A 27,546-nucleotide genomic window follows, 5' to 3' on the forward strand; every position below is an offset into this window, starting at 1 on the left:
GGAGGCGGGAATGGGGGCGGTGATAGGTTTCCCGTCGGGGATTGGAGCCAAGGATGAGGGAATTTCCACCATCGAGGATCGGGACAGGGAGTATGATCCCTGACCCCGCCCCAGCCCCAGCCCGTTGCCATTCCTAATTGTATATTAACTTTTATATATATATATATATATATACTTTCATTAGTTAATTAATCTTGTTTATGTTTCATTAGTAAAGATAAATTCTTGATCATAATTGGTTTAATTAGTCTCAATTTAATTTAATTTCTCCAAAATAAGTCTTAACTTAATCATTCTTTTTATTAATCTGAATCAAATTTTTAATTAAACCCTTATAAGGCTCTATATATTAAACTGATTTAAAATAAAATCCCCTATTATATGAATCACTACATGAATTCTAATTAATTAATCATGTCTAAATATTATTGGGTTTGATTCATATATGATTTTATAAAAGAGTTATTTTGGAATTAGAAATTGAAAGCCTAAATGGCTTAAGAATGTGAAATTGATGAGTTTAATCAGGTTAATTTCGAGTAGTGGACCATATGGGAGTTTAATTAAATATTCGATTCACTTTAGTAAAATTAAGATTTGGTTAATTGGGTCCAAGTTTGAGTTAATTAAATTATGAGGATTGGGAATTGTGGTTATTCTGAATTAAATTTACTTAAGAGGTACCCAATTTGAATATGTAATTTATTGACGGAAATTTTGAGTATGATCAGGGTTAAATGATTTGGGAAACTAAAATTGATAATGGAAATGAGTTTAATTTAATATTTGGAGCCTTTTGAGAGTTTGATTAAAAATCCGATTCAGATTGATAAATTTAATTATGATTGATTGGGCCTTAATTGCAGTTGAGGAATTTGTGATTAGTTACGATTAATTCTAAATAAATGGAGTTATACATGATTAATTAATTAGAATTCATGCAGTGATTCGTCTAATAGGGGATTTTATTTTAAATCAGTTTAATATGTACAGCCTTATAAGGGTTTAATTAAAAATTTAATTCAAATTAATAAAATTAAGAATGATTAAATTAAGACTTATTTTGGAGAAATTAGATTAAATTGAGACTAATTAAACCAGTTATGATCAAGGATTTATCTTTCTTAATGAAACATAAACAAGATTAATTAACTAATGAAAGTATATATATATATATATATAAGTTAATAGACAATCACTTGGATTGGTTGATGAAAATAGGTATCTCATTATGTAATTATATATATATATATATATAGACGAGATCAGTGAAGTCAAGAATAGGAAGTTGATGGAAGAAATTAGAAATGCAGAGAGAGAGAGAGAGAGAGAATTCAAATATATGTGCTGGAAATGATGAAGAAAGGCTAAGGAAAAGCTTGGAAAAGTACAAGGTTGAAGAAGAGTTCAAGATTTTGTCAAGAATTCATCAAATTGAAAATTTTAGGTAAAAAATTAAAACTCAAATCTTGTAGATAAATCATCTAGAAGCTGAAATTAAGAGGTAATTAGGGTCAATTTCATGTAATTAAAAAGAAATTAGCAAGAAGACTTTGAGCTATTTAATTTCATATTTTGAAGAGAAGAAGGAAAAGTCTTATGAAAAAGGGTAAATTACAAATACACCCCTTGAGGTTTGCTTAAAATACAGATTGTCCATATGATTTGAAAAATTACAAATATCCTCTTATTAGAATTTTTTATTTAACAGAATTAACTAAAAAAATGAAATTCATAATTGCTCTCCTATATAATAATAAAATTACCTAAATTATTAAGTGAAACATATTTTTAATATCATTAAAAAAAGTTAATTGACTTGATGATTTATTAATAAAAGAGGCGATCTATTATGAAATTAGAAACCTCAGAGGTGGAATGTAATTTTCAAAACCACAGGACGCGATTCGTATTTTAATCAAAACTCAGGGGGTGTTTGGTAATTTACCCTATAAAGAATTAAGTTTTGGGTTAAAAATTGAGTTAAGATTAAAAAGCTTAATTTTTTAAAATTAAAGGAGTTTTGATATAAATGATTTAAAATTGATCTTTTTTTTTTTTTTTGGATTATTTAAGAGTTTGTATATTTTTAGACAAGTCATGTATGAACTCAAGTTTTGGAATTGTATTTTGAAAGCTTAATCCATGTGTTTAGTTAGAATTTATGAGTTTGAAATTGGGTTTGATATGAAGAAAATGAATTGAATCTAAATTTGGACAAGTAAGAAATAAATTATAATTTGAGTTTGACAAATCAAAGAAGGTTTTGTTTTATAATTTAAAATTAGCCATGAGTTCATTTATTAATGAAATTACATATTTAAATTGAGACAAGTATGAACTTAAGTTTTGAAATAAAGTTTAGGAGCTAAATCTTCAGTTTTGAAAACCTAAAAAATTTACAGACCACTCGAGCGAACATTTCAAACTCACAATATTTTTACAGACTATGCAGTCCGCTCGAGCGACCAAGTGGTGGCTCGAGCAGTCAAGCCTTTTCAACATTTTTGGAAAATTACATCTTCTTCTTATTTTCATTCTCATTTCTTTCCAAGCATTCTAGACATGATTTCTGGCTCAATGAAGATTCATAAGCTATCAATCAACATATATTAGTGGGTTAAAGAATAAGTCATTGATTTACTAGTAATTGATTAAGAAGTCAAGTAAGAAATCGGTCAGCTAATTAAAATTCAAATCTCCTTGATTAATTAAATATAAAATATTATAAGTGGCGGGGTCGTCACAAGACATTCTGTATCTTGACTAAGGCATTCATTGTTTGCCACTTTGCTAACTAAGTACAGGGATCAGAAGTCAAAGTTGATTAACTGCTCGAGCGGTCTTTCTTGCACTCAAGCGAAGAAGTGGTTCATCCAATATCTCTGCCTGCATTCAAAACTTCTGGAAAACATGTTTTACCGCTCGAGCAATAGATGTTGTAAGTGGTTAATCTATATGTGAGTATCGCCTCTAGTCACACTGCTCGAGCGGTAAAGTGAGCGCTCGAGCGGTCTTTACGACTCTGTTTAGTATAAAGTGTGTTGTTTGTTATTTTTAGGATTTAACCCGTCTAGATTCTTAGAGATGATGAAAAAACGAAGTATTCAATATTGGAGGGTGTTTATATATAATTTTCCTTCATGTATAGGAGGTGATCAATTAATCAACAAACTACATATTGACGAACATCAAGGCTTGATTTTGTTCTCTTATTCACAAAAAGAAAGAGGTGTTCATCGGTGAATTTCGGGGAACTTGGACTGAAGCTTTGATGAATTCCAAAATGGCTCATCATCAAGGATTCAACATCGGCATTGTGGATTCAACATTGGAAAACACAATTCTGAGATGAAGACGGTAGTAGAAAAGGCACATCAGGTTCGGTTCAATTCGGGTATAGATTCACTAGGTAATTGAGAATTCTCATGTATAATTATTTTTGTCTTCTTAATGGATTGTTTTGTTGTCTTGATCCATAGTTTTTTATCATAATTGGAGGAGTCCAATTGTGATTTTTTTTCACGTTAAATTATTATACCAATTTGGTGTTGATTTTTTGATTGGGATTGTTAGTCGTTATTTTAAATTGAATCATAACCACAAATCATTATCTTGAGGGTTTTTAGATTTTTCACAATTATTTATGTTTTAGTATATTTTGACTTTTTAACTATAAAAATATATCAATTTCAATCCTTCAAACTAGGACTAAGCAAGAATTTATAAAATTCACAAATTGAGGCGGTTTATTCTAATCTGATAGGTTTGGGCTGGATTTTTGAATCCATGGTCCGGTTCTGGATTGGAAAATTGAGGAACCATTTCCCTCGGATTGGTTTCGGATTTCACTTCACGGTTCTAGATTGGAACCGATCCACATCGTATGCAACTTAGACTATATTCATACCATATATTCCTAATATATACTATCCTTACCTCTTATATATAAAACGAAAACCCTAATTCATAACATTTCATTCTCTTCTCTTCTTTGAGTGTGCGGCAGTCACTTTGTTGCTATTGTTGTGTTATTTTTTAGTTTTAGTTTTGTAATGCTGTAATGATGGAACCAATTTTAGTTTGTTTTGGAATTTGGTGATAGCTGCTACTATTGTTGTTGTGGTACTGTATATTATGCTTATTTAAATTAATAGTGGAACAATATGCGTGTTTATATTTTAAAAAATTATGGGCAGATTCATATTGAAATGAAAATGTTATATGATTTTTCTTTGTTAAAAGATTATGTCAATCTGTGGCTCCAAACCAAGCCTAACCGTGTTTAAATGGTTTTGTTCGGATTGGTTTCACAATTTAAATGTGAAAAATCTAGAAAGCCCCCTAAAGTTGATTTGTGATTATGTATCAATTTTAAGCAGTAAACAACAATTCCAATCAAACAATCAAGACAAATCGACACAACTATTTTACGTGGAAAAACCACAATTGGACAACTCCAATTGTGATAAAAAAAAAACCACGGGCAACAGCCACAAAACAATCCACTAAGAAGATATAAAGGAATTACACAGGTATACTCTCAATTACCTAGCGAATCCACGCCCGAATTGAACCAACCCCTATGTGCCTCTTCCAACCCCATCTTCACCTCAGAATTGTCTTGACGATGAGCCACTCCAGAATCCACCAGAGCTTCAGGCTCGAATTCTTCAGAATCCACTGAAGAACAACTCTCTCTTTTGTGTAGAACAAACAAATAATCCTTTGATGTATACTCTTTAAATCATAAGTTGAATATTCAATCAAAATATCAAAGAAAATCAGCAAAATATCCCCAGATATAAACCCTAATATCCAAAAAGAAGATCTGGAGAAGTAATCCTAAAATCTGACAGAAACTCGTGCTTATAGAAATCTGGAACTGTGAGGCTCGCTCGAGCGAAGACTCTCTTGCTCGAGCGAGGAACCAAAAACGCGTGTTTTCCATAAGTGGCTTCGCTCGAGCCACGCAAGCTTCGCTCGAGTGCACATTCATCTCTTTCAGGTTTTTTGCCAAGCGCAGTCTTCGCTCGAGCAAGCAAGGGTGGACATGCAATTTTGCATTTTGCTTCGTGGGCGCTGCCTCTCGACCCCGCCTGGGCGCTGCCCCGGACCCGCCAAGGAGCGCTGCCCCCTGGACCCCGGCGAGATGACCGAGCAGCTCGATCCCCGTCATAATCAGCAAAGTGGCAATCTTGAAAGTATTAATCATCACAAACTTCTCTGCAAGGCACAATTCGGGTTGGATTCGCATCTAAAAACTCATAGCCTCACTAAAATAAAAAAGTGCAAAAATAAAGGAGTTTTGTCAAACGGGATTGCCAAGAATAAAAACCTAACAATCTCTCCATTTGGCAATGCCATGACAAAACACACCCAACAAATAAAATCCTAAACACCCCAACCCATTATAGCCAACAAAAGCAAACTTCTTTCTCAAGGTCATGATCTACAAAACAGTTATTAGTGCCACAATCTCCAAAACAACTATTAGTCCCACGAGAGTATAGGAAAAAAACAATAAACATAAGACAAGATTATCTTGAAGCATGAGATAGAAAATATGAATAAATGCGACTTGGAGATTTTAAAAAACATGTAGCATGAATAAATGAAACCTAAGACACATGCACCGGACAACCTCACTCCCCCTTTTTGTCATGAATTGACAAAGGAAGCTCAATCAACTAAACCAAGATCAGAAACCACACAAGCAATGACATGATGATCAAAATGATAAAGCAAACTCCCCCTCACTAAAAGTGACCACAAACACTGAAAACAGTGAACAAAAAGAAAACGACAAAAATAATATGGTGGAGCAAGCAAGGAAATTCAGATTAGTACCTTAAAACACACAAGACTATCTAAGAAGCACAATTACTAGTAAACACAGTGTGCACAGTCTATAGAAGATTCCTCATGAAAGAAAGTGATGCCACATGTGAAAAGCATAGTTCCCATGATAAAAGTTTGTATGTGACTCTTGCAGTTCGACAAACACAAGATTCAAATCCTAGTAGTGATCTAATAGCTGGACCTCTGACAAAAGAATCTAAGCACAACTACAGAAAGTTAAACCACTAGGAATCAAGGGGTATTTGGTGAGTAAAGGCAGAGGCTCCCCCTCAATCAATGAATCCTTTATTTTTTTCTTTTTTTTTTTCTTTTGCACATTTTTTTCTTTTTTTTGCACACTCATTGGCGGCTGACACGCTCAAGAGTATGGAAACTGAACTAAAGAAGCATGGATATAATAAGGATGGCCCGGTTGGTGACTCTGAGGTAGCCTTTTCCTCATGGCTGGACTACAAAGAATAGAGGGGAAAACTGTGGAGATGCAAAAAGATGGAAGATGGTTAAGAGACTCAACATCACCCATGATATGCTAGTATAGGTCAATTCCTTTAGAAACGCAAAAGATCAATGACAGAAGTCCATAGAAAAAAAATAATCACTAAGGCGGAAGACTCCAAAATTTTCTAATCCAAGAGTGTGTACAGAATGAGACATACTAATCAAAAAAACTCACACTCCAAAATGAGTAATGACCACAGAAAGCACGCATATATTAACCTGTAATGGATATTCTCATCAATTCCAATATGCACCAAGGACCACTCAAAAATTTCAAGCTTGCAAAACCATACTAAGAAAATCTTTTTGGGATTTTTTTTTTTTCAAAAATAAAGCAAGACAAAAAAATGAACAAACACACATGTAATGACAAAAAATAAAAAAATAAAAAAATACACAAAAACCCAAAAACTAAAACGACAAAACAAATTAACACAAGTCAAGTTTTCTCACCCAAACTGCTTTAGTACGAACAAAGTTGTGAGAATTGCGGTTCTTGGGTGGTGTCTTGACATTGTGGTTCCCTTCCCTTTCAATGGGAACCTGTCTCAACATGGTTTCCAACTTCCTATTTCTAAGTCTAGGTAAACACAATCTCTGTTCATGTTTGGTCTCAAGCAAATCAAAATAGCAAGGTTTATTATGACCCTTAACCTCCTTACGACCAATGAAGTGTCTCTTACCCCATGAGATGTTAGAATTTCTTCCATCTTTATGAGACACTCTCTCATGCAACTTATAACAATAAGGGCGAATATGACCATGCAGACCACAATGATGACAAATAAAAACAGGGTGTACCTTCTTTTCTTTTACCTTACCAACTTTAGGAAGTTTGAGAAGTCCATCCTTATGTTGAATTTTTTGTTGTCCCTTTCCTTGAGTTCTTGTATCATGAGATGTAGATGTACTCTGTTTTTGCTCTTTGTTATCACCAAAGCCAATGCCACTCTTGTCAGAACAAATTTGTCGAGACCCAATGATATTGTCCAAAGTCTTTGATCCTTTGTTCCAAAGACCAATGGTAGCCATAGCACACTTGAGTTCTTCCTCTTCCTTGATCATTAGTTCTTCCAAAGCAACTTGAGACATCTCGAGAGTTTCAATTTTTTCTTCATATGTTGCATAAATTTGTTGTAGCTCGTTCTTCTCTGTCTCACAAGTCAAGAGTTTTGCACAAAGAGCTTGTCGATCACTAGCTATCTTGATAGCATCAATCCTAGCCTCGGAAATCTCCTCTTTTAGTTTGACATTCTCACTTTCACATGCTGTGAGTTTCATAGTGAGTTTGTCATTCAATTTGGATAACTTAAGAGATTCCTTATACAACTTTTCATAAGCTTGCTCAAGCTCTTCATCATCACTTCCCGAGGATTCATCATCAGTGGCATTCTCAACCACGCTCTTCGGATACTCTGTTCGTCCTTCAGTTTCAGAAGCTACCATGAAAGCAAGGAATTGTTTATGTCCCTCTTCGCCTTGATCTTCATTGTCACTTTCATCTTCATCAGATTCTGATTCATCATCCCGAGTGATGGCGAGGGCTTTCTTCTTCTTCAAACGAGTGGGGCATTCTGAAGCAAAGTGGCCAAATCCTTGGCATTCATAGCATTGGACTCTTTCAGAGTTCCCTTGTATCTTTCGTTTCTCCTTCTTGGCTATAGAATTAATTTTGAGTTTATCTTTGCCTTTAGATTTATGAGTATGAGTAGATTCTAAAAGATTAGGATTCTTTTTCAAAAAAGATTTTTTAAATTGTTTAACAAAAGCAGCCGTAATCTTGGAATCTATTTCACAATCCTCTTCAGAATCCTCTCCAACTCTATGAGCACTACTAAAATCAATAGCATCTTTTTGTTTCTTTTTGAAATTCCTATGTGCCTCATAAGTTTGGAGATTTCCAACCAGCTGATCCAACTTGAGGTTGTCAACATCTTGAGCCTCCTCAATAGCTGTAACTTTTGGTTGGAACCGATCGGGCAAGGATCTCAAAATTTTTCCCACAACTTTGGATTCTGGTATTTTTTCACCTAAATTGAAGCTGGAATTTACAATGTCACTCAACTTCGCATAAAATTCATCAAAGGTCTCACTATCTTTCATTGAAAGGTTTTCGAAACTAGATATGAGCCTTTGAAGTTTTGAGCGTTTAACAGAAGAAGTGCCCTCATGAATAGTTTGTAAGATATCCCAAGCCTCTTTTGCGACTTCACAATTACAAATACGACTAAACTCTTCAGGTGTGACAGCGCAAAAGAGAGAATTGATAGCTTTACTATTCCAACTACTATTTTGGTAATCAATTGTGTCCCACCTATCAATTGGTTTGGGGAAAGTTACTCCATCAACGGTAATAGTTGGTTCGGTCCACCCATTCATGACAGATTGCCAAACTTATTCATCTATAGATTTCAAAAACGATCTCATCCGAGCTTTCCAAAAAGAATAATTGGATCCGTCAAGTAGGGGTGGTCGCACCATAGAATTTCCCTCACGAATTGAATCTATTATCACAAATCAAATAAGATCTCGCTCAAAAGTTTTAAAACACAAAAGAGCAACCCACTCTGATACCAATTGAAAAATCTAGAAACCCCCTAAATATTGATTTGTGATTATGTATCAATTTTAAGCAGTAAACAACAATTCCAATCAAACAATCAAGACAAATTGACACAACGATTTTATGTGAAAAAATCACAATTGGACACCTCTAATTGTGATAAAAAAATCACGGGCAACAGCCACAAAACAATCTACTAAGAAGATATAAAGGAATTACATAGGTATACTCTCAATTACCTAGCGAATCCACGCCCGAATTGAACCAACCCCTATGTGCCTCTTCCAACCCCATCTTCACCTCGGAATTGTCTTGACGATGAGCCACTCCAGAATCCACCAGAGCTTCAGGCTCGAATTCTTCAAAATCCACCGACTAACAACTCTCTCTTTTGTGTAGAACAAACAAATAATCCTTTGATGTATACTCTTTAAACCATAAGTTGAATACTCAATCAAAATATCAAAGAAAACCAGCAAAATATCCCTAGATATAAACCCTAATATCCAAAAAGAAGATCTGGAGAAGTAATCCTAAAATCTGATAGAAACCCATACTTATAGAAATCTGGAACTGCGAGGCTCGCTCAAGCGAGGAACCAAAAACGCGTGTTTTCCATAAGTGGCTTCGCTCGAGCCACGCAAGTTTCGCTCGAGCGCACATTCATCTCTTTCAAGTTTTTGGCCAGATGCAGTCTTCGCTCGAGCGAGCACTCTTTCGCTCGAGCGAGCAAAGGCAGACATGCAACTTCGAATGCAATTTTTCATTTTGCTTCGGGGGCGCTGCCCCTCGACCCCGCCTAGGCGCTGCCCCGAACCCGCCAAGGGGCGCTGCCCCTGGACCCCTGCGAGCTGACCGGGCAACTCGATCCCCGTCATAATCAGCGAAGTGGCAATCTTGAAAGTATTAATCATCACAAACTTCTCTGCAAGGCACAATTCGAGTTGGATTCGCATCTAAAAACTTATAACCTCACTAAAATAAAAAGTGCGAAAATAAAGGAGTTTTGTCAAACGAGATTGCCAAGAATAAAAACTTAACAAAATGGATTGATCCTGATTTGACCCAAACCGATGCTCACCCCTACTTCAAACCACCACCTTAATAAAAGGGAAGCATTTGTGCAATTTTTTTTGATTGAAGGTATAAATGTGTAGAGATTTATAAATGAAAAAATTTAGTGATATTTACTAATAATTTATGAGTCTTATTCAATTAACCTCAATTAACAGAGAATTACAAAGCCCAGCCCAAAACTAAGCGAAATTCGAATTCTCCAGCTCCATATAAGTTCTTTTTATTGTAGCCCAAATCAGTTTTAAGGCTATGCCAGACTTGTTGATTTTTTATTTAATTTTTTTGTGTTCCTAACTAATCTTCGTGTATATGTTTTCTCTCATACTCTATATATCAAGTAATTATCTAGTTTAAATCCTGAGAGTGGTCTTCAAGAGAGAATGGCCACATATACCAACTAATTTAGATTTTTTATTTTAAACTAAAAAATAATATACTCTGTGTTACAAATATATATATATATATATATAATCTGAAAACTATAAATGTCGAACTAAATACTTAATTTTGAAATATAATTACTTAAATAAGCTATATCAGCTTGCCAAAACTCATGAACTTGAGATGGCAATGGATCAAGTCTGGGACAGGGCAACCCTTCAAGATTATAAGTAAGAATTTTTAACACGACATTTTGATACGATTCAAGCTAAGCACCAGATTAATAGGTTCGAATTTATTAGTTTTAACTCGAACTTGAAAGTGGTTGCCCATAACATAAAGAGTAAACAAGTAAGAGCATACACAATGAAATACTTAAAAAAGTGTGTTAAAATGTGTTACATGATAAAAAGTAATAAAAGTGAGACTTAAAAATGTGTATTAAGGTATGTTAGGAGTTTGTTAATTTTAAAAAGTGAGTGGTGGTGCAATAAATATGTTAAGGTGTGTGTCAAGATGTGTGTTAAGAATATATATATATATATATACAAATAATAAATAAATATATTTTCCAGTGCAGTGGGCTGTCAGTGCTTCTCTCTTTCTCTTTTCTCTCTCTATCTTTTTCTTGTGTGCTACTTGCTAGTTGCAGTTAATAATGTATTTAACATCTAACACAAACAATGTGCACTGACAATGTGTTTAACTGCTTCATTAATATGAACAAAAAACAATTTGGCTGGCCAAGTAATTAACACCTGACACTAGCAGAAGAGTTAACCCTTCCACTGCGGATGCTCTAAGTTTAGTGATATATAAATTCACATAATACAAAATTAACACAACTAACCCGTCTAATCTAATTATTATATAAATAGCAATATCAATCTATCCAATAATATTATGTTCCTCCAATACTTTGTTGGAATGCACATTTTATTTGTGAATCCCTAATTATATAAATTAATTTTAATATAATTTTTCCCTAGTCTAATTGAAGTTTTTTACTGAACCATTTGTTATTTGTTTAGCATGATAAACATGTGTTAATTGTATCATTTATGTCATGTCCAATTGACACATTTATAAACAATTGTCATATATTTATCTTACAGGAATACACAGGCCATTAATCTTATGTGACTTAATTCTGGAGTTCAGACTAATAACACTTGGGTTGAGATAAATGAAATGAGATAACTGTTGTAAGTCTATATACCTATCTCATATTGCTTGGTGAAAATTCATATTAGAATATTTGTAAATATAATTTTTGTTTATTATTTATGATGTAAAAATAATTTAAATAAAATTGAAAAAAACTAATTACCTATTTGGTAAAATATGCGAGAAGGAAATAAAAGAAAGAAATAATTGTACTGTTTTTATCATTTTTTTTCATAAACAATAATAACAGAGAAAACATATGTCATTTTATTTTCAATATTATGTATTTAGATGGAAAGTTTTAAATATTTTTAAAATTATATAAAACAATTTTCATCAAATCTCACCAATTTTGATAACAAACATATTATGAGTTTTAAATGAATTTTTCATCATTTTTCTCCTTGTCTTATCATTTGTTATGAAAGTAGAGAGATTGTTGAATTGTATTGAATGAATTACAAGAAGCCTATATTTATAGGCTGAGAAGAAACCTAGATAAGTGTAGAGAAGAAAATGGAGATACATTAGAGATAGGTATAGAAAAGGAGATAAGATACATCTACAATACAGAGAGATAAATATAGAATAATAATAATATATGTATCTAACACCCCCCCTCAAGCTCAAGGTGGTAAGTCAGAGATCAACTTGAGCTTGGAGAGGAGATCAGAGAAGCGTCCTGGGAGATAAGCTTTGGTGAAGAGGTCGGCAGTCTGATCAGCAGAGGTAACAAAGAGAAGACGAACATGAGCACTAGTAACATGTTGTCATATGAAGTGGCAATCGATCTCAATATGCTTGGTGCGATCATGGAAGACATCGTTATGTGCAATCTGAATAGCACTTTGATTGTCACAATAAAGATTGGTGGCAGCAAAATGAGAAACACCCATGTCAGAACGAAGCCAACGAAGCCACACAAGCTCCTGAGTTGTGTCAGCAAGAGCACGATACTTAGCCTCAGTACTAGAATGAGCAACAAGGGTTTGCTTCTTGTTACGCCAAGAAATGAGAGAGTTTCCTAAGCAGAAGCAGAACCCAGTAGTAGAACGACGATCAGTAGGATCCCCTGCCCAATCGGCATCAAATAAGGCATGCAGCTTTAGAGAAGAGTGAGGGGAGTAGTGAAGACCATGAAACAAAGTTCCTTTGAGATAGTGCAAAATGTGAACCAAAGCAGCATAGTGTGGAGAGCGAGAAGCAATCATAAATTGACTGACAATATGAACAGCATAAGCAATATCTGGACGAGTAACTATGAGATAGACAAGACTACCAACTAGCTGACGATATAAAATGGCATCAGTCAATAGGGGGCCGTCAAGAGGTGTAAGACGAATCTGAAGATCAACTGGAGTAGTGACAATCTTGCAATCGGTAAGGATAACACGAGCCAAAAGATTAGAAGTATACTTGGCCTGGGTAAGAAAATAACCAGAGGAATCTTGAGAAATTTCCAAGCCAAGGAAGTAGCTAAGTGAACCCAAATCTTTCATCTCAAACTGGCGATGGAGAAACTGTTTGAGACTAGAAATACCAACTGTGTCATCTCCAGTGATAATCATATCATCCACATAGAGGAGAAAGAGAATAGTATTGCGCTCCGTCTTACGGATAAACAAGGCAGAATCATGGGCACTAGAAGAAAAACCAAAGTCACGAATAGTAGAGCTGAACTTGGCAAACCAGGCACGTGGAGCTTGTTTCAAACCATACAAAGCTCGGCGGAGTTTGCAAACCTTGTTTGATGGAACAGAAGAACCAGGAGGGGGTTGCATATAAACTTCCTTAGTGAGATCACCATTGAGAAATGCATTCTTGACATCCATTTGATAAAGACTCCAGTGTCGAGTAGCAACAACGGCAAGTAAGCTGCAAACTGAAGTAAGACGGGCAACAGGAGCAAATCTTTCCTCATAGTCAATCCCATATTCTTGACTAAATCCCCGGGCGACAAGGTGAGCTTTGTAACGCTCAATGGAACCATCAAAATGAGTTTTGATCTTATAAACCCATTTGCAACTAACAGTACGCTTTCCAAGAGGAAGATCAACCACATCCCAAGTATGAGTTTGATCGAAAGCCTGCAGTTCATCAGTCATAGCTTGTTGCCAAAGAGGGTTAGAAGAAGTTTCTAGATAAGAAGTAGCTTCATGAGAGCAAAAGGCAGTGGAACCAACAATATAATCATGGAGAAGAACAGAAGGTTGCCTTACCCGTGTAGAATGACGCTCACGTGGAGGAGGAACCTCAATGGAAGTAGGTTCCGGAGGAACGTCCACCGGATCTGGAGAAGGCGTAGGGCCATAAGCAAACACAGAATCCTCAGGATGGACGATAGGCGTAGGTAGCTATGGAAGCATGGGACCAGAATCTGCATCAAAGTCATCAAAAAATAGATCTATAGAAATATCAGTAAAGACCGATGAGTGGGTGGACTGTGGCAGGTGAAACTTGGAAAGAGTGGAGAACATTTTGTGTTCCCAGAAGACCACATGACGGGAAATACGAAGACACTTGGAGATAGGATCCCAACAAAGATACCCTTTATGTTCTATACCATACCCCAGAAAACAACAAAGACGAGAATGAGGTTCTAGTTTAGTGTGATCATGAGGTTGAAGGAGAACAAAACAAGCAGAACCAAAAACTTTAAGAGTGGTATAATCAGGAGGAGAACCATACAAGCGCTCGTAAGGAGAAGTGTTAGCTATTACAAGGGTAGGGACTCGATTGATGGTGTGGATGGCAGTGAGGGCATCTTCCCTCCAAAATTGTTCAGGACAAGAAGAAAAAAGGAGAAGAGCCTGAGTAGTGTCTAGAATATGACGGTGCTTTCTTTTGGCTAGTCCATTTTGCTGGGAAGTGCCTGCACAAGATCGATGAGAGAGAGTACCATGAGCTTGAAGAAAAGAAAGAAAATCAGAATCCAAGTACTCCTTAGCATTATCAGAATGAAAAGGCTTAATAGTATAAGAAAAATAAGTGTGGACCATAGCAAAGAAATCATAGTAAATCTGTTTAAGTTCAGAGTGATTTTTGAGAAGAAAAAGCCAAGTATAACGAGAAAAATCATCAACAAAAATTACAAAATATCTGGACGCTCCCATGGTAGGTGTGGGGGAAGCGCCCCAAATATTTGAATGCACAAGATCAAAAGAAGCAGTAGAAATAGAATTACTTTTATTAAAAGGTAAGGCAGGTTGTTTAGCAATTTGACAAGATAAACAATCGACATCTTCAAGACAGACACGACCTAACTGACCACTAGAAACTAAATTTTTCAAATGACTAAAAGAGACATGTCCTAAGCGACAATGCTAAAGATGAAAAGAAGACATAGTAGATACAACAGCAACAGTAGATGATTTGTGTGGACTGCAGAGATGGATAAGTTCGAACAGACGTCCATGCTTACGACCTATCCCAAGGATCTGTCTCGTCTAAGGGTCCTGCACCAAACAACCATTAGCAGAGAAGGTAATAGTTAGACCAAGTTCACATAACTGACCAACAGAGATAAGGTTCATTTTAAGAGAAGGAATATGGTAAGCATCAAAAAGAGACATAGTGGAAGTAGAGATTTGGCCAATATGACTAATAGGCATATGAGAACCATCAGCAATGTATATAATGGGAGCAAAAGAGGATGATGACAGAGAAGAAAATAAAGTGGAGTCAGAAGTCTTTTGCTCCTACTATACACATTGCTGATGGTTCTTATATACCTGTTAGTCATATTGGCGTAGCAAGAACATAATCCATGTCTTGAGATCGAAGACTCCCAAAATGAGTCTCCTCTGATAAGAGCTCAGTAGTGGCTTGCTCTAAAGTGGGCAAGGGCAAACGATGGAGCAAAGAAGCACGTACGGGCTCAAAAGTGCTACAAAGAGCCATAAGAAACTGTAATCGTCGCTGATGATTCCGATAAGTAATAAATAGTTGTGCATCATCAGAATGAGCCCATGGAGGTTCAGAAAGAGCGAGCTGGTCCCAAACAGACGTCATTTGGGATAGGAAGTCATTGAGAGACTGACCGGGTGCCTAGCGCATGTGATGAAGAGTCTGCAACAGTTGATACTGATGAGCATGTCCAGTGGTCTGATAACATTCCTCCAAGAAATCCCAAATTGTTTTGGCAGGAAAGGCAAAGGAGTCATCATCCTGAAAGCGTCCAAATTGAAAGTTGATTGAAGGAACTGAGGTAGCTCGGAACCATGTGATAATTTGATAATTCTTACTTTCCTATTCGTCAAGGCGGTCATCGAATGCAAAGTCCGCCTCATCCTCCTTCTGGGTGGGTTAGGGAGGAACACCAGTAATGATCCTCCAAAGGTGTTTGCCTTTGATGAAACTCGAGAAAGCTTGAGCCCAACTAACATTATTGGACCCATCAAGGATAATAGAAACAAATTGAATGTTCTCTGTACGATCAATAAATTCCAAAATGGAGGTCACCAACAAATTCAGAAGGATGAAAAACCTTAGGGACAGGTAGGGCTGATGTCAGCACTGTGGCTGTGATGATGTCAGCAGCGAGGCAGTGGCAGAGTAGGGCTGACGTCAGCGGCTGAGGAATAGGGGAAACGGCTGTGAGAAGCCGACCGAAAGCCAAGGGGAGACCGCTGATGCAGAAGCCGAGTTCGGCTAATGCAGAAGCCGACGTTTGAGCGGCTAAGGCGCAGGGGCGGAAGCCGATAGCGGCTGAGGCGGAAGCCGATGAGCAAGCCAATGCTGGATCGGCTGAGTCGCTGGCGTGGAAGGACGGCTGATGCGGAAGCCGACGAGCAAGCCGAGGGAAGCCGCCTGAGACGACGCGTGTGGAAGCGTACTGAGAGTGGAGGCGGCGTTAACTGATGCGCTGGGCTTTAGGTGAGGGTGCGTGCTCTTTCCGATGGAGGTGAATCTGGTGGCGTTGGCTTCGTCGTGAAGAGACGAAGAGGTAGGTGTAGTCCAAACGTTGAAAGAAGAATGGACGAGATACATAGAACCCAGCAGAACCTGACAGAGGACAAAAGCAATCTGCCCAAAAAAATATATATATAAGGAAAGAAAAAAATGCTAGGAGAGATCTCTAGCCTCTGATACCATGTTATGAAAGTAGAGAGATTGTATATTGAATTGTATTAAATGAATTACAAGAAGCCTGTATTTATAGCCTAAGAAGAAACCTAGATAAGTGTAAAGAAGAAGATAGAGATACATCATAGATAAGTATAGTAGAGAGATTGTATATTGAATTGTATTAAATGAATTACAAGAAGCCTGTATTTATAGGCTAAGAAGAAACCTAGATAAGTGTAAAGAAGAAGATAGAGATACATCATAGATAAGTATAGAAAAGGAGATGAGATACATCTACAATACAGAGAGATAAATATAGAATAATAATATATATATCTAACATCATTGTTTATTATTTCTTATCTCCTCGGTTATTTAAATAAATGATAAGATAAAGATGTGATTTGGTAAAATTTATAATTTATTATTTTTAATTTATAGAAAATATTAAAACATGTTTATATTTATTTTTTGATAAATACATATTTGTTACACACGTGTTTTAAAAAAATTGTTTTGATAACAAGTGAAATGGTTGGTTCGTGAGAAGCAGTTTTTAACGATTGAAAATGGTGATCGAATGTGGTTGTCGGCCGTTGGATGTAATGTCCAAATATAATTGCCACTTGTGACAGGTAATTAGCGGTGGCCAAAAATGGTTGGCAATAATGAAAGGTGATTGTTGGACATGAAAAGAGATAGTCGAAAGTAATTGTGGATGGTCGAAAATGATGGTGGTTAAAGTTAGTTTTTAAACACGAAATGGTGCCTAATATTGGGAGGTGTTTATCAGAAGAGATCATTGGCGATGGTGTTGATGAGCATTGGGTGATAGTTGAAAAAAGTTAGAGACAGAAAAAGAAATTATTTTAATTTTTTCTAATTTATTAAAATTTTTAAAATGTTTACAACTTTTTGGAACAAAAATGATACTAAAATAAGTTTTTATTTACCATTTTTTAAATTTCTATAAATAAAAACATAAAACTTTACCAAAAAGACTAAATTGTTTTTTTTTTTTTTTTTTTGGTTGAGTTTGCAAGTTGCCAAATAAACAGTTTGTTTGCACTTTTTTTTTTCCTTTTTTCCTTTTTGTATTTCTTTTCATAAAAATTAAAAAAAAAATTTACTAAATAAGCAAATCCTAAATGACCACTAATTCTATTTTTGGTCCCAAAAATATGAGTTCCTGTTATTTTAGTCATCTATATAATAGGCAAGAAGGTTTTTGAAAATATATGAAAATGTCTAAGAGATACATTTTGTATCAATGGCTGAAATGAATCCTGAGTGTATATCAACGGTCCAGATCCATAGATGATTCCCGCCCAAAAACTTCTCTCCGTAAACATCACACCTGTTTGCCTTTCCACCTACCCACGTTTGCCTTCCACCTTCCTTGTCTATCTCTCTCTCCCTCTCTGTTCTTCTTCTTGAATACTTTTTCTTATTTCTCTTTCATAGATACATCTCTCTCTCTCTCCTCAAAACTTTTTTTCTTTTGCGATGGCCATCGCCATCGCGACGACCACCGCCATCGCGACACCGACGACCACCGGTCACCTCTCCTTTCTCTCGCCGGAGACCCAAACCCGAACCCTCTATTCCTGTCCTCCTCTCTCTCTCTCAGCCACAACCTCAATCCCTTCATCTCCCGCTCCCTCATCCCCCTTCATCACTTTAGGGCTTTGTTTTGCAACAGGCCCATACCTTTTTTTTTTGTTTTGCATTCCATTCAGGCTTATTCTCTAGCTCCGGCTCCTGCGCCTACCAGCGATGGTGAGTTCTGTTTCTTTGCTTTGTTCTCTCTTTCCATTCCGAGAAAATGTTGGAAAAGAAAAGAAAAGAAAGTTTTGTGCATTTCATTTTCTTTATGAACAAACATCAAACATTCATGTTTGTTTATTTTCCCAGATCTCCTCCTATATATTACATTTTCTGTGATTGGCATACTTACAATGTGATTAACACTCAAATCTACTTCAATGTTTTAAGTGTTTGTGGAGAAAAAAAAAAGTAATAGAACAAGGCACATTGTGTAATTTTATTTTTTGTCTCTAAAAAAGTAACAGAAAAAGAGAATTTTTATTGGGTTTTGAATTTTAAGACTTAATAGAAGTAGTTTTGTTTGATGGAAACTTAGGAGTGCTTCTACATTTAGAGCTAATTTGGTGAGCTGGGTCTGAATTTGGAGCTAATTTGGTGAATTTGGGAAGAGGCATTATATACATTTGGGTGTGTTGTTTGTTAGTGGAATTGAGGTCTACAATGGTTTTAATAAATCTGTTTGTTTATCATCATTATCATCAAGATTTGATTGTTTATCTAGGTTTAAAATGGATATGAGGCAATTGAATTTGCGGTTTTCAATCTGTGTAAATTATTGAGGCAATTGGATTTGTGTTTTTATCAATCAACCAACACTTTTATGAAATAAAAGTTCTTACCAGTATTTATCGTGTAAACCTCAACAAAGTCTCTAGAGTTTCTTAGTTTGTTAATGTTTTTTTGCTTGCCAAGAAAACTTAGGAAAAGAAACACAATAATAAAAGTAAATTTACTTTTTTTTTTCCCTCCTGGTTTTAGTACGCTAACAAATTATATGAATTTCCATATCCCCATCCTCCCCTATGTCCTTTTGGATTCTTGACTTTTTGTTGGAAAATAGAAGAAAATGCGCAGAAAATGCTATAGAAATTAAGCCATTTTCAAGCGTCTTCTCTCACTGATTTCTTTTTTACTTTCCCTGTGTTTTTATTTTCTGATTTTCATGGCTCTTCTTTCCCAGATTTCTTTGTTCTAGCTAGAACCACATCATCGTTGTACTGCCGTTCAAAGGTAATTTGAGTAATTGATGATTTTCTTTGTTCAATCTCATGATTTTGCTATTTGAAGTGTATAAAGGCACGGTGTAAATAAGCTCCCATTCTCCCATTCTCCTCCTCATTATTACATGCCAAGAGGAACTCACCTCCCATCCCACCATCATTGACCACCTCTCTCAAACTGTCTGAAACTCTCCTATTCTCCCTACCAATAATTGCAACAAAGCTATAAAAAAATTCAATTAAAAAATATATAAAATGAATATCTTTGATCGTTTACCATACATAAAATGAAAATCTTTCTTCAATAAAGCTCAAGTTTTTAGTAATTTTTTTCTTTATTTGGTTTCAGATCAGATGATAAAATTAAAAAAAATAATAAAACTTTTTCAATTATTATTATTATTTTTTTAACAGAGGTCAATACAAAAACAGCACAGCAGAAAAAACTAAACCAAATCATACATGCCACAAGCCCAAGAGGTGGGTTAGAAACCCAATCAAGAGGGAGGATGTTCAGAAGATGGTGATGAGCCACCCAATGGGTCTTTCCCAATCTGTTGCGTAACGCGATTCGATTGAAATCACTCCGAAAAACACAGGCTTGGTCATGTGGGTTTTGGTGTTAATGTCAATGATGTGTTTTTTGGTGACTAATTAGGTAAGTGTTTGTGTGGTTGGAAAATTGGGTAGGTGTTGGATTAAAAAGAAGATGTGATTGCAAGCTAAGCTTTTTCAGTCCCTATCAGAAGTGTTTGCGAGTGAAAGAGATGAGTTGTTTTGGAGCATTCAGTTCTTGCAAAGAGAAATCTGAGACTCAAATAGAAGGTAAGGGCATTCAGTTCTTGCAGTACTTATTTGTTGGATGCAAGATTTTATTATTATTATTATTTTGGTGTATTAAAGTCTGTGATTTTTTGAGTTATGGGAGATGGGTTTGAACTTTATTGACCTATTCAACTCTTGGTTATGGCCTGAATAAGGATATGGTTCAATTGATGTAACGGTTCAATTGGCACATGGCATGAAAGTCCTGGATGGTCTTTTGTGTACCTGTTTAGTTTGGTTCATTTCATCGGAATATCCGTTCTCATGTTTGGTTAAGTAAAAAAAAAAAAGGAATTTACATGGGAAATGAAATCATCATTCACTAATTTAGGAGAATAGCCATTCCATTATTGCCTAAAATCATTCCAGCGAACACAACGCAACCTTAATAAATTATCGTGGAAATAAGTGATCCGCTATAATTGTTACAATGTGGAATGTTTGCTGGACATTTGTTCTTGAATACATAGCTTTGGCGGCACTTAACATTTTCATTTTTCTTTGGTGCCCACTCCCTTAAACTACATCATGGTCAGGGTGTGTGTAGTACAGGATTCAGGTTCAAAGTTTTGTATATATGAACTTTCAGTTAGTGTAGGTTGGCCAAGGTTTATCAGTCATTAAATATCATGTGTAGTTTAATGCATTTCAAAATTTAAGCTTCAGGGACAAGAACTTTGTTTTGAGAATAACCTCTGTGATCATGCAATTTATTTATTTTTACTGTCGATCACAATTACGAGTTAGGAATCTATTTAAGTATCTATAGCTTGGTGTGCATTGATAGGCCCTTTAGGCTATGCCAACGCATCTGAGCCTGCAAAATGGTCCCATGCCAATCTAAATAATCATGGATTAAACTACTCAAGTTCAGGTGAGCATAATGTTCGCCCAGCCTAGACTTTATGTTTGCCTTTGTAGATTGACATTTATTCACCCCATAAATTCTTCAAAAACTTAGGCATGTTTTGAACTTGGAAAGCATGTGTGAATATGAGAGGTGTTTGAGTTTAAAATGAATGCAATTTAATAATTTATTCCATTGAATTTGAAGTACATAATATTATTAAGATGAACTTAAGAAAATCTCCACCACTTATATAATTAAAAAGGACTAAATAATAGTTAAGTAAAACCTACCTATATAAATCCAAATTATAATGTTGTAAGTTTTAACACCCAAAACGTAATACAAAAATTCTGTTATAAATTAAACTGAACGATCCGTAATAATTCTTTATTTTATTTTATTTTATTTTATTGGTCTTTATAGATTTGCCCTCCTCTTCTTGCAGTAGCAAAGTGTGTTTTGAGGAGAGAGAGACAGAATGAGTGTGTTTTAAAATTTGAAATATGAGAAAATGAGAGAGCGAGAAAGGACCGTGGGTGGCTGGGTGGGTGCTGCAGTGTGTTTTACTGTTCGTCACCTCACTCTAATTATAAAATTTGTTTGAATATAATTTGACCTCAATTTTTTTTTTTTTTTTGTAACAAATTAAATAAATTATATTTTAATCCATAAGAAGAATAATAATTCTTTATATTTTTCAGTATTTTTATCAAAAAAATGTTACAGATTCCATAAATTATTAAATAAATTACAGATTTCATAAATGTTACACACTCATTTTGATCTTACTATATTTATGTTTATATTTTAAAGTTTTCTTATGTTTTAGCAGTCAAAATTGACAGTGTCTGTATGTGCTAAATATAGGTTGTAAGTGGTGGGTTATAGGCCTTAATTCGGCCAAGTAATATTAGTGGGTATGTAGTAGAGTTCTAGAGAACTATTAGTAATAGAAGTTTGAGTTTTTTTATATTTGAAGTCTCAGTCCTAAAAGAAGTAGAGGAAGTATTCATTTAAATCCAGTAGTCTTTTAGAGATTTAAAGGTTTTGTGATATTTGAAGCAATCCAACATTGGAGGTTGAAGCTGAAGGAATTTTAATTAGGATGCTCTTCTTTTTCTCTTCAATCCATATTCCTAATACGAATTTAATTCAAGTTGAAGTAAGTCTGTTTGGGAGGCATTAGATGGTAATGCGATGTTTTCCGTTACATCTCTTGCCTATACTAATATCAGCTGATACATGAATGAAACAAAGCAATGCCTTCCATGGGGGAGCATCACTTTAAGATATGCTTGGGTGGTTATCCTTTATTTAGCTGATGCATTTAAATGCAGTTTTTTGAATTAAAGAAGGGATAAGAATATGTAGCTTTGAATACCCAACTTCTCATTTTATGCAATTAATTAGTTCATGATTGCCTCGCATAACTAAATGTTTATCTTTATTTCTTTTCTGTTATGCATTGCTGAAAATCTTATGACCCAAAAAAATCTTCTAGATGGTTGTTTGCATTGCCCCGACTTTAATTGGCAAAGTTGTGAGCCTGTGCTATTAATGCACTTTCTCTAACATGATTTTCATTTTTGCTTGGTTTTGAAGGCTTTGCGCACAACTCTTCTAGACCAGGAGAAAATTTTCTTTTTATTGCCAACTTTAATTGTTATTTTTTGTGGATCTTGGTAAAGGACAAGCATGTATTATCCAAAATGCTGATTGTGCACATGCAATGCTATGACTGTAGGCAACAATATAGTTTAATAAAGTCCATAGTCACATTGAAATTTCAAAACATTTGTGGGTTATATTCTCTGAATCTATGAAGGGTAAGAGGCCATCAGACTTTTTAAGAAAGTTTTGGGTTGAGTTAGATATGAAGAAAATGTTTTTGCCATCAATAGAATTCAGAAAGTTTTTTAAGAAAGTTTTGGGTTGAGTTAGTTTTCATTTTATTTTAATTTTTTATTTTTGCATAGCCTTATTGTTTGCTTTTTTTTTTTTTGGACAGAGGATATTCACTCTCTTCAGTTACATTGTTGGATGGATGTTGTTGTGGTCCGTGCTTTATTGTTTTACCTTTTCTTATGTTTCTGATATACTAGGTGTAGTGGATTTTATTTTATTTATTTTTCTTTGTTTTTATTGGGTTGAATTTGTATTTTTTTGACCATTAATTTTGTTTTCAAAAAATATTTAATGATCATGATTACTCCATTCAAGGTGGTTTTTTTTTCTTTTTAATTATTTTTTATTTTTTAAATTTCAGTCCCTTGATCTAATTTCATGGTGTGTGTTCATCTGAGCAAACCAAATGGATAGTTGGACTTTTTTTTTTTTTTTTTATCAGTTGTTGTTCATAGTATTTCAGTGCACAATGTTAACTCATTAATATTCTTTAACATGATGTTTGGCTTCTATTAGGAATTAAATTGTTCAATCTATTTTTAGTTTACGATTTTCTTTTAAATTTAATATTATCAACTCTGTTTTTAGCAACGAATTTTATTTTCATTTATTAATCTCATCATTATGTAAAATCACACAAAATTATAAAATAATATCTATATAATAAGGGAAGAGGGTTTTTGAAAATATATAAAAATGTATCAGAGATACATTTTGATTTAATGGCTGAGATTAATCCTAAATGTATATTAACGGTGCAGATCAATGTGATTCCCGCTCAAACATCTCTCCCTCAGCCTTCCACCTACCCACGTCTCTCTCTCTCTCTCCCATTCTGTTCTCACCCACGTCTTCTCCCCATTCCCTCTTTATCTCTCTCGCCCTCTCTGATCTTCTTCTTCCCTCTTCATACTGACGCTGCTCATTTCTCCCCTTACAACCCTCCCTTATCGCTTGGCTTGCAAGGTAAGATTTCCTCGATTTCTATCTCTCCACTTCTCCCTCTGTTTCGATTTCTTTTTCCCTGTTCGACGCTTTGGTGTTGCTCTTGAGCTCTCTCTCTCTATTGGGTAAAGGAGATTCCAAGATTCAAAGTCAAAACCCTAATTGTGAGTGAACTAAAACCTTAACTGCTACTAATTGTTTGAATCCATAACTAAAACCTCGAACTCTCTCTCTACCGTGAATGAATTTATTGATTCTATCTTATTTTTTGAATCCATAAGTGTAACTCTCACAACTTCTGTGATAGATTGGGGTAAATAGGTATTTAATTAGTGGAATATATTTTTAACTCTTATTTTTGTCATTTAATTCCAGCTTCTGTGATAGATTTGGGTAAATATGTATTTAATCGTCTGGTTTAACATTATATTGAAGCATTTTTACTTCTTCATCCCCACCCCTTGGCAAACATGCAGTGAGTTGCATATTTCACTAATCACAGAAAACTTGATTTGGCTACCATTGTGAATATAGTTTGCATGTGTAATTTTCTTTGTATTATATTCTTGATTTGTTGAATTATATGAGTGTCTCACATGTATTTTAGGGGACGACTGTGATTCAAACAGTGAGGGACACATGGTGGATGGAATTTTGACCTCTGGCACAAAGTCAACTTATGAACTACTATCTCAAGCAGATTTAATACGACGTGCTTTTGCGGGAGATGATGTAGAAGATGATTTTGAGAAGGATAAAGAAGATGTATTGAATGAAGAAAATCCTGAACCTGAAAAACCTGTTTTACTCCCTGGCTGGGGCCAGTGGACTCACATACAGAAAAAGAAGTGCTTACCCTCTTGGATGGTGGAAAAGCATGACAGTGCCAAAAAGAAGAGGGATGAAGTTCTTAAAAAGAGGAAGGATGCTAATCTTAAACATGTGATCATCTTTGAGAAGTTGGATAAGAAGGTGAGTAATCTTGATTTTAAGTTTCACTATACTTCCTTGAATTTCTGCTTTGTGCATTGCAATTGAATATGGAGTTCACTGAAGAAAAAATTAGATGGTTGAAGCCTAAGGGGTATCAAAACAAATTCTTGCATGATGGTATATACCTGTTTCTAAGTAGGAAAATTGAGCAAAGGAATAAGACAAGCTCTGTGTAGTTGAAAATTTGCAAATTTTGGTCAACAATTTAATAAGATGAATGTGATCAATTTTTCACAATTAAACAATTTATGAATCTGAAACTTGACAATTGACATACAGAAAGAATCTCCCTGTTGTATGATGTCAAGTTAAAGGATCAGGTTGTGTTAGTTATTTTGCCCCACTAAAAAAGAAAACCTATTTGTATGGGAGCTAAATTAATAAAAAAAAAAATTAAGACAATGGAATTTACCTTCTTAGTTGGTTAATCCACAAGGTCTTTCAGTAGAGGTAAACATTTGCAAGTGTTCAGTGTTGCGGATAGAAGATATCATATGTGTAAAAGCTCTTTTATATGGTTTCATTGATTAATGGCTTCTTCTCATGTATTTGGACTTGGCAGGCTAAAAAATTGCTTACAAAGACATTGTTGTACCTATACACATCTAAAGAAGTGTTTGAACAGAGCATCCGAATGCCTATTTGTGATGCCCCTGTTCCGTAGTATGCTAATTGGTCCTTAATTTGAGTATAATTATGTGTTTAATATGATTTCATGTGCCATTGTGTGAAAATATGTGGTTTTGAATTTCTATCTGTTCACCATAGGAATATCTATTTGATTATCTGCTTTGGAAAGTAAATTGAGGGCTTTATCGGCCACAGAACCCGAAATTGATTGCACCATTGTGATTAGCGTAATCTTTAGAGCCTACGGTGAAATTTAATTAAAAATTTATTCAGGTCAGATTAAGTTGATTAAATTGATAATTTAGTGCCCAATTATTTAATGTTATTAAATAATAGTTAGTGGGGCCTTTTGTGTGAGGCCATATACACTCTCATTGCCTCTTTTGAACTCAAAAATCTGATTTTGGTGCCTTGAGAGAGAGAGGGAGCCGGCCATAGAGATAGAAGGGAGAGACTTCTGCAATTTTGACTCAAGCTTGGATATTTGAAGTCTAGTTCAAGAATTAACCATAGATTAGGCTTCTAGGTGAGCAATTGATTCTTGAATTCATGAGTTTAATGTGTAATCTTGTGTGTTCAAGGTTTGTTTGTAACCAAGAGCATGAGTTGAGTTGGTTTTGTTGGAATAAAAGCTTGATATGTGCATGCATGTAAAGAATACCTATGGAATCACAAAATTTAGCATGTAAATTGTAAATTATGAAAGATTGGAAGTGTAATCCCACATGCAAGCATGTTTTTGTTGAGTTTCATGGGAATGAGCACTAATTGCATCATTAGAAGTGAAAATGAAAGTCAAAATGGGCATGCATGTTGTTTATTAAAAATGGGAACCTTGAATGCATGAGTTTGAGTTAATTTGGGGCATGCATGTGATCAATTCGTGAAATTGAACTCCATTGTGTTGTAATTTGGTGTTGGTACCATGTTAGTACAAGCATATGTGAGATTTGAGCCATCATATGCAATAAAGGTGGTTGAAATGTCAAATTTGAGCTCAAGAACACATTCTGGAAAACCCAGAAATTTGATGTCCACTCGAGCGGGGAAACCGCCGCTCGAGCGTGAATTTCGTGCTCCTAGTATTTTCTGCAGACCATGATGTCCGCTCAAGCGGGGAGCTATGTAGAATGGACTTCCGCTCGAGCATCCAAGTTCCACGCTTGAGCGTAAAAATGACATAACCAGTACTTTTGCAAACCTCATGGGTCCACTCGAGCGGGGACCCTGCTTTCTGAAATTTTGAAAGTGTATTCTATGTTTCGTTTTCCGTTCTCTTTCATTTGTAAGTACTCTTAGGCATGTATTAAGTATTGTAATTGAGTTAAAGAGATAAGAATGGAGCCTAAAGAGGAATATGTGAATTAAAGAACGGATTGAATCGATTGTAACCCTTATTTGCTGTATGATGTGTAGGATCAAGCTCCAAGGCAAATCCACAAGCCGATCACTGTGAGTAATATCGATATTTGAAACTCGTCAATTGTCCAATTGCTTATTTCTTATAAGCCTTATAAGTTGTCGGTTTGAATTATGGACAAATGTTTGATATGACATGAATAGATGGGCCAAAGGCCGTTTTGACATGAATGGATGGATCAGAGGCCGTTTTGACATGAATGGATGGGCCGAAGGCCGTTTTGACATGAACGGATGGGCCAAAGGCCGTTTTAATATGAATAGATGGGCCAAAGGCTGTTTTGACATGAATGGATGGGCCAGAGGTTGTTTTGACATGAGTAGATGGGCCAGAGGCTGTTTTGACATGAATAGATGGGCCGAAGGCCATTTTGACATGAATATATGGGCCGAAGGCTGTTTTGACATGAATGGATGGACCGAAGGCCGTTTTGACATGAATGGATGGGCCAAAGGCCGTTTTGACATGAATGGATGAGCCAGAGGCCGTTTGGACATAAATGAGTGGGCCAAAGGCCGTTTTGACAAGAATGAAA

General features: G+C 35.3%; 1 protein-coding gene and 1 long non-coding RNA gene across 2 annotated transcripts; both read left to right on the forward strand.

Annotated features, from left to right (window-relative positions):
* The first annotated feature begins 1,317 nt into the window (after positions 1–1,317).
* Positions 1,318–3,473, forward strand: LOC114269350 (uncharacterized). Its single transcript, XR_003631588.2, has 2 exons — positions 1,318–1,447; positions 2,808–3,473. It is a non-coding gene; the product is annotated as an uncharacterized LOC114269350 (long non-coding RNA).
* A 21,134-nt stretch (positions 3,474–24,607) lies between these two features.
* LOC145807186 (uncharacterized protein C57A7.06-like) lies at positions 24,608–25,625 on the forward strand. Its single transcript, XM_082905130.1, has 2 exons — positions 24,608–24,940; positions 25,524–25,625. The coding sequence occupies exons 1-2, from the start codon at positions 24,608–24,610 to the stop codon at positions 25,623–25,625; spliced, it is 435 nt and encodes a 144-aa protein (XP_082761256.1).
* The last annotated feature ends 1,921 nt before the right edge of the window (positions 25,626–27,546 follow it).

The sequence above is a fragment of the Camellia sinensis genome, chromosome 14 (genome assembly GCF_055761805.1).
Source record: "Camellia sinensis isolate YWXY chromosome 14, ASM5576180v1, whole genome shotgun sequence".
In the NCBI taxonomy this organism is placed as follows: domain Eukaryota; kingdom Viridiplantae; phylum Streptophyta; class Magnoliopsida; order Ericales; family Theaceae; genus Camellia; species Camellia sinensis.